Genomic DNA, 13,363 nt, shown 5'->3' on the forward strand with positions numbered 1-13,363 from the left:
TTCAAATTAAAAGTCGCCAACTCAACAATTTTCAATTTTCTACCGACATAAAGTCGCTGATCAGCGGGGTTGTTGGATCATGTCACGTGTTTAATATTTCATACTGATTAGAAATGTGACTGCTGGAAGAAAACAAATCTACAACCTCAGGCGACAACACCCGGAGGTTGTTTCAAAATAAAAGTTGCAAACCCATCTCTTTGCTGTTCAGTTTCTGAGGTCTGTGGTTCGAGTCCGTCCTTCCAGCCCTGCCTTTCCTGACTTGTGATTTTAGGATGATATTTAATAATTAATGATGAATTTATTTTGGCTGCGATCAATAATTCAGCACTGTTTCACTAACATCCATCTAGTTATTGTTCAAAGCAACAAATGTTCAGCTTCTTGACATTATAAATGTTACCTACATTTGTAAATGTGTATTTTAACTAATGAACTTTGCTGTTCATACATTTTATTTTGTCTTCCTCGTGCTTTGTAAATGTGATCTCTACCTGAATGTAATTCTCACTTTAAATAAAGATGTAATTTAACCCTGGATTCACATGTAGTATTCTTAATTGTTCATGCTGAGAACTTGGCGATAACTGCCATGAAGCCACGTCTCGCTTGGAAATCTCGTCTTAAGGGTGTCATGAAGCGCTACACTTGAAGGCTCATTTACCCCGGTGTGGACTCACAAACGCACAAGCACCATTGCGCCTCCTTCAGGTGTTTAAATGCACCAGTACCTGTGCACCCTCCTCACACTCCCATATTTCATGTTAATAATATATTTTATTGTGTTGTGGGCTGGAACAACGTCAGAATTTTGAATGTCATTTTCTTCTTTTGCTTCATTTTATAAATAAAAAACAGAAACGTTGTTTTTTTACAGCTTTTATTTTTTTAAACAGATTGAGCAGCTTTGGCAAAGAGTTTTTCTGTTAACAGTCATCACCGTAAAGCTTTTTCCACTGAGAGACGGAAAGAGTCAGAAGGCTTCTTCAGCTACTGCAACAGCCACTGTAGCAAAGGTAATAATAACAATAATAATAATAATAACAAACAACTGAAAACATCATCAAAACACAATATCCCCAGTATATACAAATAAACCAATGACACTTGAGCTTCATCACACAAACACAAAGCATCATGACTTTGATATAAACATGAATATTTCTCCTTCTGGTCCAAATACGTGTCTTATTTATTTTGTGCATTTTATTATCGTCGGACTCTGATTGTCCCCATCAGGAGTATTTTAGCTCTGTCCAGCAGATGGAGCCAGTCAGTCAGAGGAAACAGATATTTCTCCGTTTTGAGTAAAGTATGACCTGTGATTGAAAATTCTAGTTTGAGGTTTTTAGACTATGAAGTCGTCCTCCACTTCAAACTACTCAGATATAATAGGAAATTACTGATAATTAGCGAGGCTCGTAGGTGGTGTTGTTCTCCACATCCCAGAAACCATCAGTGAGGTCTCCATCCCTCACTGGACTCCCACCTTCATGTTTTTCCACTGGAATATTTGCTGGAAAAGCCCAGCACAGGCTACTTTGTGGAAGTCTGACTGTGTGCTGCCCTCTGCCGGTGAAAACTGAACATACTGTTGTTGTCATGCAGAACTCACAGACGTCACATCACTGATCATTCTACAGAAAAACCACAGCGAAATCCGACTGCTGAAGATAAAGACTTCATAACAAACTGGAGACTGTTAGCTGCTTTTACAAAAGGCCACAAAAACACGTCATCAGTACAAATTTAAATTACTGCAAATTTGATCTTTTCATCTCATGTTTGGAAGCAAACAAACTGCAGACTCATCAACTCAACAATACTAGAGGTCCACTTTGTGACGGAGTTACTGTCAGCATGAAGACGTAACGGAAGCTATTTTTTCTCCACCTGTCCACCGCCAAGTCGTAGACGCGTCATCCTAACGTGTTCTGAACAAAAAGGTTTTGATGCATTGCAAAAAAATGGAAACACTCCAGAAACCTGCACAGTTTTAAACGTCTTCAGACCAACAGCTCAGAAGAAATCAAAGCACGCTGTCTAATTCATGTCCAAAAAACATGGAGGAAGTCTTGGAAAATTGTTCAAAACATCAGTTCTCATGCAGCAATTCAAAGACTCACAATATAAAGAATGACAGAAAGGAAAGCTTAAAGAAATGTTTGCATCACTACCCCGTCATCCTTTGGGGGTGAAGATCGCTACTACGCCCAGCATTGTTTTCTTTCTATCCGTCTTTGGATCTGAAGTTCCAGAAAATGAAACAGGAAGTGAAGGCATCATGGTGACCTCAGGTTTGTGTGTTCGGTCTCAGTTTGTCTTTATTTCACTCGGTGCGGTTCTTCACGCCACAGAGGAACATAACCGTCCTCCAGCCCTCTGTGAGGGTCTCCAGAACCTTCCAAATCTACCACCTAATCAAACAGCAAGCAGTAGGAGAGTGATCTCCCCCTGAGGGGGTCAAAGTTCAACTGTCAGTTATCAAGGCCACTTGAGAGAAGCACAAGTTTTCCACTTGTAGGAAAAGCAGGACTATGATGCCTTCAGTGTCTTCAGGAAGTATGGGAAGGATGACTCGACGTTGTTCTCGGATTGTGAAAGTGATGCTGTCACAGGGGAAGTATGCAGGAGGGCTTCTGGTTTAAGTCCTCACAGGGTAACCTTGTGTTGACGTTACTAAAAGTAATTATCATAAATAAGTCCTTCGGTCTGTGGAACCACGGAGGACCTGGGGCCTTGGAGAAGTTCCCCACTTTGGTAGGTTGGTAATCTAGCCTTGTTCATTGCTGCCAGAAACACTTTGGGATGATTTTGTTGAACTGTCAAGATGTCAGGTATCTTTGATGAAAGCAGACATCAGATCTATGGTAAACATCACTTCCTGTGAAACGTGTCGGTTGAATGAGGATCCAAAAAGGCCTGTGCTGTGTCACTAACTCAAGGCATTTGTTTTGTCTCTAAGGAACATCCAATTATTTCTTCTGTATTGTGTGGATGAAGTTACTGCACAGTCTTGGCTGCTGTATACAGGCTGAAGGAGCAGCCGGTTAACGTAACGAGAAATTGTTTATGTGTTAATCAAACTCATTTCCTGATTTCAGAGGGCTGAAAGAAGTTGTTTTACAGCAACATATGGCAGGTCCTTGACTTCTGTTGGAGGGACATGACCAAAGTTCATCTGTAGCCAAACAAGGAATCAGGCTTCTTTGGGTTCATGAGATATTCAGAGGCATCACTGACTTTTTCTATGCTGTAGATCCTTTTTTGTAGCTGTACCGTTAACCTCCCGGGGTCCCGACAGGTTTCTAAAAGCTGACATCATTTCTGTTGTAAAAGTTAAAAACATGCTTTTATCTATTTGCTGAAAATCACCCTCAAAGCAAAAGATGTTTGTAGGACTGACTTCGTGCCCCGAGTGCCTCGAGAAATCATCCTACATTGTCTTAATATGAAAAAAGAACAAACGTGTGATGTTAAGAGGCAGTTTGTTTGATGCCTGAACTGCTTCAGCTTCCTGCTCTCAGGTGTGATGGTGGGTGGGTTCCTCCTGTTAGCAGAGACCAGCTTGACCAGTTCGACCAAGGAAAGGCCTGGAGTCCATTTCCCTTTATGAACTTCCATGCACTAGGTCCTCAAATCCTCAGCGTTTGACTCCTAGAAGTTTACAGCCATGCTTAGAACAACACAATCACTTCAGGTAGGATATTTCACCAAGATGCCCACGCAGCCTTCGTTCAGCCCGCTGAGAAGTCATCGTCTTCTTCATAAAGTGTCAAGCTCTGGGTGTTGGTGTAAACTGATGGCTGCCACTTTAGAAGTCATAGTCCCACCCAGAGTTGTCATCTGGTGGTGGTTCATCTGTGTCTTCAGGGAAACTGTCAAAGTTGCTCGTATCAATCGCAGAGGAGACCTGGACAGAAGGTGAAACAATAAAACCCCTTTAAAACCTGCAGACCGATCAAAGCAAACTTTGAATGACTTTAACAGTTTACACAGAAGTCACAACTTTACAGGGGTGGAGAGAGAAATTGACCGAGAAGCTCGAGGTGACGATGGGGAGGACCTGTTTGAAGCTAAAGGAACTCTTCACAACAGATTTAACGTTGTGCCAGTTTGAATACGTATAAGTTACACCAGAAAAGCCGAGAGGTTCAGTCTCTGGAGCGTGTCCTGGTTCCATCTGGGTTCTTCCCGGTTGGACATGCACCAAATATAAATTTGCCTTCGATTACGTTCCTTCATTCTCTTCGGTACTTTTTGTGAGAGACGAAGAAACAGGAAATGAGAGGAGTAAAACACGAGTAATATGTGCACAAAATGTCAAGACCCAAACTAAAACTGACCTCATGGCTGAGGGTCCATGTAAATATGGAGAGCTGTCCGTTTCACAGTGATGAGATAAACTCACAGGTCCGTTTACTAACTTTCATGGGTGGAATTCAATAATTTCACTTATAAACTTGTTCTAGCAGGGATGGTAATCCCCGTTTTAGTTTGATTCTTTCATTTATTAGAGAATATACCGAAATCATGTCCAACTAAACATAAGACTTATTATCAGGGTGTCTTTGCTAAAGTGTTTTTCTCTCAGTGAGGATAAAAATGGTTGATTTTAACACTACATACTGAGCCAGTCTACAGCACGAACAACATCAAATCAGATTTTTAGTGCAGGACAGAAGTTGATGATCAGGATTCCTACCAACTTGTCATTAAGTGCCTCTGTGTCCGAGTGAAAACTACCATTGACTAAATAAAATATACATGAAGCAGACTCCCAACATCAGGAGACAATCAAAATAACTTGTTGTTTTAAACTTTAAAAATCAGCAGGGAATCTTCAGGCTTTGACGATTCAAGAAGAAAAAGTGAATTTTTATTTCTACTCACATCTGGTGTGATGGGCGGAGTCAGCGTTCCTTTTCTCAGACCCTCCCAGTTAAAACCTTCAAACCACCTGAGCACACACACGCACACACACGCACACACACACACACACACGCACGCACGCACACACACACACACGCACGCACACACACGCACACGCACACACGCACACACACGCACACACACACACGCACACACACACACACACACACACGCACACACACACACACACACGCACACACACACACACACGCACACACACACACACGCACGCGCACACACACACGCACGCACACACACACACGCACGCACACACACGCACGCACACACACGCACACGCACACACGCACACACACACACACACACGCACACACACACACACGCACGCACACACACACACACGCACACACACACACGCACGCACACACGCACACACACACGCACACACACGCACACACACACACACACACGCACACACACGCGCACGCACACACACACACGCACACACACACGCACACACACACGCACGCACACACACACACACACGCACGCACACACACACACACAGATTTGTCTCATATTCAGACTGACAGGTCAAAGGTCATCCTCATGAGAATGTTTTGTGAGCAGCTCACTCACTTGTGTTTCTGGATGTCTTTGACTCCATTTTTGAGGTTGCCGAGTCTCTCTGAAGGATTATCCCTGCCAGCACAGCTATGGTTAGATACTTTTCCTGGAGATGAAAACAATGAATTGTGGCTCAGACAGCGCCCCCTACCTGCAGAGCTTCTTGATGAGACTGGCGGCATTCTTGGTGATTTTCTTTGGAAACTCGATCATGTCGATGCCTCTCAGGATGACATTGTAGGTTTTCATTGGATCTGGACCTGAAAACGGAGGGCTGGAGACACAAGCAGACACTGAACCACACACACAAAAGCAAAAAAATAAAACGTCCAGCACCGAGTTGGATCTTCACCTGCCGGTCAGCAGCTCGTACATCAGAATACCCAGAGACCAGTAGTCAGCAGAGACGTCATGACCCTTGTTGAGGATGATCTCTGGAGCGACGTACTCCGGCGTCCCGCAGAACGTCCACGTCTTCTTACAAAAACCAATTTTCTTAGCAAAGCCAAAGTCCACCTGAAAAAAACAGGCCGAAGAGCTCTTCACAGTATGTGAATGTGATGACAAATTTACAGCATCCTCCTTTCTGACGCTATTCGTCGACTTACGTCTGATTGTTTGTCAAAAATAAGGGAGGTGCTAGTGCGTACCAGCTTGGCGTATCCTCGGCTGTCCAGAATGAGGTTTTCGGGTTTCAGGTCTCTGTAAATGATGCCTTTGGCGTGCAGGTAGGCGAACGCTTCGACCACGCAGCCCGTGTAGAACCTGGTGGTGGAATCTTCAAAGGAGCCCCTGAAACGGAGTTTAAAGAGCTGTGACGGCGCTCTCAGCACGTCCTGAGCCTCTGTGACGACTCACTGACAAGTTTTAAAGGCTGCAATGTGCACGTTTCTTATTTGGGCTTTAGCCAATAAAAGGTTAGACACGATCCTTCAGTCTGAGGTGACATCATCAGAAGTTTCGTCTCATGTTTCACAAATGACGGTTTCATTGATTTTGTTCTAAATGAAGATTTTTTGACCGTTTTGTACTATAACTATTTTACTACATTTTATTAAAATATGTAAAGTTGTACATGATGAGAGTTTAGTGTGACGCGTACCGGTCTCTCAGGATGGTCCACAGCTCTCCGCCCAGACACGCCTCCATCAGCATGTACAGATATTTACTGTCTTTAAAGGTGCGGTACAACCTGAGCACAAAGAACAACAGCAGCTCATCTTTCTGACGGTTATGTTGTGTTTATGTCGGTTTTTAAAAAGCCCACGAACATGAATGTTTTTCCTGCCAGACTCCAGCCTGTGTTACTTTTTACGAGGCTTCGTCTAGAAGCCAGAAACAGAAAGAAGAAATCTGATTCAACGATTTTATTTTGTAAAACTTTTTTCTCACTGCAAATTTTCCACAAAGTTTATATATCAAAGAGCATGAATATAAATATTACACAATATTACACCAATGTTAAACTCTGGTCACATGACTTTGATCGGCAGGTTGATGAGGTTTTTTTGCCTGATACAAAATGTCATAAAACAATTAAGTGTTTTTGAATATTTTACTTAAGAATTCATCTTTGAATTAAAGTATGTATTGCAAAGCATCTTTCATTGTTTCCATCAAACACAAAGCCTCGAGTGACGGTTGTTGTGCCGACCTGACGATGAAGTCCGAGTGCGCCTCGGTCATGATGTGCTTCTCAGAGCGAATGTGCTCCTGCTGCCTCGTGTCCACGATGTGACGCTTCTTCAGGATCTTCATGGCGAACGTCTTTGCCTCTTCGCTCTTCAGCTGCACCTGAACAAACACAACGGGTCCTTCCTTTAAATGCACGCACAGCCTGATCTGGTAAAAACATCTAAAAGCACAGGGCGTAAAGAGCTAGCGACGCAGCTAGATACACCTGCATCAGTCAAACCCAGGAAGCTTTATTTTCTAGAGGAGGTCCAACACTTCCAGAGATGGTGACGTACCCTCTGGGCTAAAGTTTAACAAAATGTGGCTAAAGTTAGAACAACTGCGATTCAGTCGCTGTGTATCGCGCCACTTTCATAATATCTCCAAGCTAAAAAAGCATGCTACTCTTGTTTTTGTTTTATTTTGAAAAACTTACTGGTCCACAGTCTTGTGCTCTCACATCTCATTTCATGTTTTAGATCATCACAAAATTCAATATCAGACAAAGACAACAGAGCAAATACAACAAACAGTGTTTAAAAGATCTTTTCATTTATTCAGGGAAAAAGTTACCGAAGCACATGGATGTTTATACTGGTAATAACTGGTTGTGCCATGATCGGCAGCAAGAACTGCAATCAAGTGTTTGTGATGTGTGAGTCTTTCTCATCACTGTGGGGAACTTTGGCCCCTCTTGTTGAATCCAGACATTTTGGAGGGGTTTCACGCCAAAACATCTCGTCTGATTTAAGTCCGGACTTTGACTCGGATCAGTGTCCTGCTGCAGAACCAAGTGCTCTTGAACATCACAAAACAAACTGATGGGCGGACATCCTCCTTCAGGGTTTTCTGGTCGGTTACGGCGAGCCGTCCTGGAGCAGAGCAGCCAGACCATCACACGACCACCACGGAGTCTGCCTGCCGCTGCGATGCTCTCTTTATGAAGCACTGTTAGTCTGATGTGACGGGACTCAGATCTTCCAGAACGTTCAGCTTCTGTCTCGTCAGTCCACAGAATATTTCCCAGAAGTCTCGGGAACCATCCAGATGTTTGGTGGCAGATGTGAGACGACTCTGTGTGATGACCTTAGGATACCGTTATACCTTTATTAGTCCCACGTGTGGGAAATTTGTTGTTAAGGCTGCCGACCTCTGCCAGCGCCATCTTACCCTTCTGACCATACAGACATTACACAAACATCACATGAGGAAGACCTCTGACCTTAACTGAGCCCAGTGACGCCTGCAGGCTTCTATTTAAGTGATTTCTTGAGTCGGCTTTCCAAAAAAGGTCACAGTTAGAGGGCACAGAGGGCAGATTTAACGAGGAGGGCAGTCACTTTCAGAATGGTCAGGTAGGTACGAATAAGCTTTATTTAAATCATCATTTAAATCCTGTACTCTGTGCTGAGTCTAGTCTAATATTAAAACGTGTTCGATGGACAGAGTCAGTGTTACAAGTATGCAAATACAAAGATGAGCAGAGGTCCGATACTTTCCCCGCAGCTCTGTCGGGGGTCTGTCCCTCTGCTGGTACATCAGCTCTTCGTTACATGTCAGTAAACAGCGGAGCAGCTGCGCGGCGTCTCTGTGGGGAATCTGTGCCGTAAGCCGACCGCCATGCTCTCGCTGTAAACACCTCGCTGTGTGCTGTTCATAGGCGATGACACAATCCTCTATTCCTGGACCGATTCCTCAAATTACGGTCCTGACTTCTTACTCCGACATGTCTGAGAGGTCACCCCCTCCTCGGTAACCGACACCATCGGTGCTGACGGAGAAACAGCAGCAGCTGGAAGCTTTTTCACTCAGACAAACACGGGAAAACTTCCACTTCTGATAAAGGACTGTTTAGCTGAGCTGCTTCCAGGGTCAGTCGGTCGTTCGTGACTTTAACAGCTTTCAGCCGCTCTGCACTGCTGATGGTTATGTCCCGCTCGTTGCCATTAGCTGCCGTATTTCTGATGGTCTGCTCGGTCGGTGCTGCAGTCACTCGTTGTGAGACTGTTGGAAACTCGGACATGTTGTCCAACCTGTAAACTAAAGTCTTCTAACAACCTCAGGAACAACTGATCTGATTAGTTCTGAAGGACTGAACAGAGTCAGAGTCACAGTGAAGACAACGGTAAACTGAACGTTAGTAAACTGGGGTTCGTTTTCCTCTCTAATGCATCTGTGCAGTGCTTGGCTGGTTTCAGGCCGTCTGGAGACAGACTGTGGGATGAGGTCAGTCACCGTGGATCCATGTTCCTGATCAGGTCCACGAGAATAAAGTGAAATCGAACACAAACAACTTTTCTGTTCTGATTTACGAGAACTCGCACTCAGCCTAGAAACCACGCAGGTTGTGATAAAACCTGAAGCTGTTTGGTGGGTACGCTGATGGCTCTGAGGCGTCACATGATTCGTAGTCTTTGCGGTGAGACAGTCGGGAGGTCGGAGGTCTGCTTTTTCCTTGGAGCAGAGTTACACTCCAAAAATATCCCCAGGGGAACGGTGGGAGACCCTGAATGGGGATTCCTTCCTGCTTTTGGGCAAACCCTCCGCAGGGCTTCCCCTTCGACCTTTAGTACCTTCAGGCCCCGCCTCCTGCGGCAGAGAAACTCGACTCCCTGAGCTGCATTGCACCACCCGCTGCCTCCCGCCGTCCCCCCCGTACATTTTTCCATCACCTCAAACCTTCTCACTATGACCTGTTTTAATCAGATAAAGCTGTGGATGAATTTATGATGTGAGGCGCCCTGAGGCCAGGGTCACATGTTTGATACCTGACAGATTTATTAGGACGGCAGGACGATGGCGACGCTGGACAGAAACTCTGAGGTTTCTGTGAACCTGCAGAGCCTGAATCACATGAGGACTGGTGTCCAGTTACCAGCACAGATATTTTACTGGTAAGATACTGCGAATAGCTAGCCTGTTTGCATTATTAGGGGCGTGGCCTCTTTAACTGACAGGTGGATTGTGACACAGGTGCCTGTAGCTGCTAGCTTCACCTGAGCGGTACCTCTGGACTATGTTTGTGCTGTTGGAGCCTTTTTAATGACATCATGTGGCCAATAACATGGCTGCTGTGAGGTCACCGTACTAACAGACCAATTGAAGGCGGAGCTCCAGTTCAGGATTTTGGGGACATCATTGTGATGCAGTGTATGAAGACGATCAAAGCACACGAGCAAGCATTATCTGACAGCTTAGAGCTCCGCCCTCTCGTCCACTTACTGATGGCTCCAAAGAAAAGGCTGACACAAACGTGTAGGTGACATCACAGAAACCATCTTTTTGTTGTGGCAGGCCTTCCACAGTGAGTCTGCATCCACACATTCAGATAAAACTACCTCCGACTCTCAGTGATGCACAGATGAATCTAATTTCCTGAAGTGTCAGATCATACCAGTTCGACGCGTCCGAAGCCTCCGACTCCCAGCGTGTCGATGATGTTGAAGTCAGTGAGTTTCAGACTGGAGAAGAAGGCGTTCTCCGCCTCGTATCTGAAACAAAAACACACATCACTAAACACAGGACATCGATCCCGGGACGAAACACCGGGGTTCAGCTTTAGCTTCCCATGCTAAATCCTGTCTGGCATTCCCAACAAGGGACATGGTTTTACCTGCAGCATCTGACCACGTGGAAGAACGGGAACTTCTTTGATGTCTGGATGGAGTACGAGATGATGGGGAAGGAGAAAGAGGAGGGAGGAGCAGGGAGGCTGGGGAGCCGCTCTCTCTGCTCCTTCGCTGGGACGGGAATCGGCTCTCTCATCGCCAAACTTTATTTGAACAGTAAATCCACTTGTTCAGGAATGTTGGTTTGGAATCATCCAGATGGCGCTGACGGGGAGTTCGTAAGCTGCCCGACTTCTACCGAGTCTGGAATCTGATGTTGGTCAAACTACGAACGTGTGAACAAACAACTTGTCTTCAGTCTTCACGAGAACGTTCGGCAAAGTGTCCGTAACAGAGCCGTCTCAAAGGAAGAGCTCCACCTCCAGATTACATGGTGAGGACAGGAGCGGGCGTTGGAGGTCCGGTGGTACCACAGGTGTGGAGACTTTGCTAGATCCTCCAGCTCCTCGTGCATCAAGGTTACAAACAAACCTGAACCCTGTAGCACCGCGTGAATCCGAGGATCACCTCAAAGGAAAGCTCAGCACCTCAGTGGATGACACACACAGATCCAGGATCTGGACTCCAACTTTGTGGCGTCTGATTTTAAAAAGCCCAACTGAGCATGCTCAAAGTGAAGTGTAAGGAGGAAAGCCTCTGAGAGGTCTGCGTCTGCTCCGGCCGATCCCGCAGGGCGTAATGAGCTGAGAGGAGAACCTGCAGGAGGACCCTGCTGCTGCTCAAGTATTTTTAGCGCATGGAAACATTGCTGAGAGGTTCGCCTGTAAACGCAGCTCAGTTATTAAAGGACAGACTGTCCCGACCTCTAAACCAGAGGACGCAAAAGTTTCAACTTCTCAGGTTGTTTAGGCGCTCTGCCCTTCACCTGTGGGGCGAGCCTCGCTTGTCTGCCAGATTTGAATGAAATATGCTTCTGCAGCTGTGCTGTTGTGTAAACAGGGGCCTGACTAGTTCCTGGAAGCTGTGGAATCAGATTACGGCAGAAACAGAAGCTGCTGCTGGTCGCTCGGGACGAAACAACGCAAACACTCTAAAATTAGTGCGAGGTCTTAAGTAAGAGATTTACTGTTAGAGCTCGCAGCCAGGTTCAAATCCAGACCACCTTCACCCCGCTGACGTGCCCTTGAGCAGAACACTGAACTAACACACAGGATGAGAAAAGCGCTCAGTTTAAAGTAGAGCTAGTGTCACGCTGCAGAACAAGGTCTTTATAAGTATAACTGCATTTGATCTCTATTAATATTTACAGTATCAATGAATTTCTACGATACTTAGCTGTATTTAGTCTGGTAATGGAAAGAAGCACCTTTATTCTCTGATAAGAAGTAAAATAAAAATATATAATGTTTGGTGATTAAACGATGGCGTAAACAGAGGCTGCTCTGCATGAGATAAAGAAGGATTATTTTACTCTGAGGTTCATGCTAAGCTGCTCTCATAGACTGAGAGGAAGCTTAACATCATCTTTAACTCATGGATGCATTCACACATGAAGGGAAACATTTCTGTGGTCTATGATTTTCAGTTTTTTGTACAACTGAAAAAATAAATGAGGTTTTATTGACATTAGCAGTAGAAGTTTTGGACAGACCTTCTCACTTAATGTTTTTTCTTTATTTTTACTACTTTCTACACATACAAACTGAAAACATCAGATAAATCATAAGATATGTGGAATTATGTGGCAAAGACAAAATAATAAATAATTCTAAATATGTCTTATAGTTTAGATTCCTCAAAGTAGACGCCCTTTGCTTTGTTGACAGCGCTGCAAACCCTCGGCCTTCTCTCAGTGAGCTTCATGATGTCGTCACCTGACATGTTTCACCTCACAGGTGAGCCTGTCAGGGTTCATTTGTGGAGTTTCTTGCCTTCTTAATGACGTTGGGGCCATCAGGTGTGATGTGCAGAGTCAGGTTGGTGCACAGCTGGCAGCCATATTTGACAACATATTATGGAGAGAACCAATCAGCTAAGTAAAGAGAAACCACAGTCCATCATTACTGTAAGAACTGAAGCTCGGTCAGTCCAGAACATTATTAAAACTCTGAACGTGTCCCCAAGTGCAGTCGCAAAAACCATCAAGCGCTACGATGAAACTGGTTCACACGAGGACGCCCAGGAAAGACCAAGAGTCCGCTCCGCTGCTGAGGATACTTTCATCACCAGCCTCAGAAATCACAAGTTACCAGCTCAGATTAGAGCCCAGAGAGATGCCACACAGAGCTCCGGTAGCAGACACATGAATCAGGCCTTTATGGTCAAACAGCTGCTAAGGGAAAGCAACAAGCAGCAGTTTGGACCCAGAAACACAAGGACAAGACGTCCAAGATGGCGCCGGTGTGTGTGCCGTCTGTCACTGCCAGTGTTATACTTGTTTGTGCTGATTTTATTGACTGTTGTGATAAATGTCAACTCTCTCTTGGTGTATGATCGCCAAACTACTGGATCTCCGACTTTTTGCCAAAGATCGGGCAATATTGGAGCCGTGTCCCAGCTCCACACCTCCAGCATAAGTGCCGCCAGAGTGGCAGCCTGGCGAA

General features: G+C 45.0%; 1 protein-coding gene across 2 annotated transcripts in view; it reads right to left on the reverse strand.

Annotated features, from left to right (window-relative positions):
• Positions 1 to 879: 879 nt before the first annotated feature.
• Positions 880 to 13,363, reverse strand: part of LOC308390240 (cGMP-dependent protein kinase 1-like) — an 81,799-nt gene continuing 69,315 nt past the window's right edge. Inside the window, exons 1-10 of one of the 2 annotated variants that reach the window (XM_080872011.1) lie at positions 10,805 to 11,692; positions 10,586 to 10,682; positions 7,172 to 7,311; positions 6,620 to 6,709; positions 6,168 to 6,309; positions 5,870 to 6,033; positions 5,669 to 5,791; positions 5,530 to 5,592; positions 4,894 to 4,960; positions 880 to 3,913 (exon numbers count right to left, since the gene is read on the reverse strand). In XM_080872011.1, the coding sequence (XP_080728137.1) occupies positions 3,815 to 3,913; positions 4,894 to 4,960; positions 5,530 to 5,592; positions 5,669 to 5,791; positions 5,870 to 6,033; positions 6,168 to 6,309; positions 6,620 to 6,709; positions 7,172 to 7,311; positions 10,586 to 10,682; positions 10,805 to 10,956 (1,137 nt within the window). In that variant the 5' untranslated portion in view covers positions 10,957 to 11,692 and the 3' untranslated portion in view covers positions 880 to 3,814. Of the gene's footprint in view, positions 3,914 to 4,893; positions 4,961 to 5,529; positions 5,593 to 5,668; positions 5,792 to 5,869; positions 6,034 to 6,167; positions 6,310 to 6,619; positions 6,710 to 7,171; positions 7,312 to 10,585; positions 10,683 to 10,804; positions 11,693 to 13,363 lie in introns of those variants that run through there. The other variant, XM_080872010.1, reaches the window with a different exon arrangement.

This window comes from Rhamphochromis sp. 'chilingali', assembly GCF_963969265.1.
Source record: "Rhamphochromis sp. 'chilingali' genome assembly, chromosome: 22".
Classification (NCBI taxonomy): domain Eukaryota; kingdom Metazoa; phylum Chordata; class Actinopteri; order Cichliformes; family Cichlidae; genus Rhamphochromis; species Rhamphochromis sp. 'chilingali'.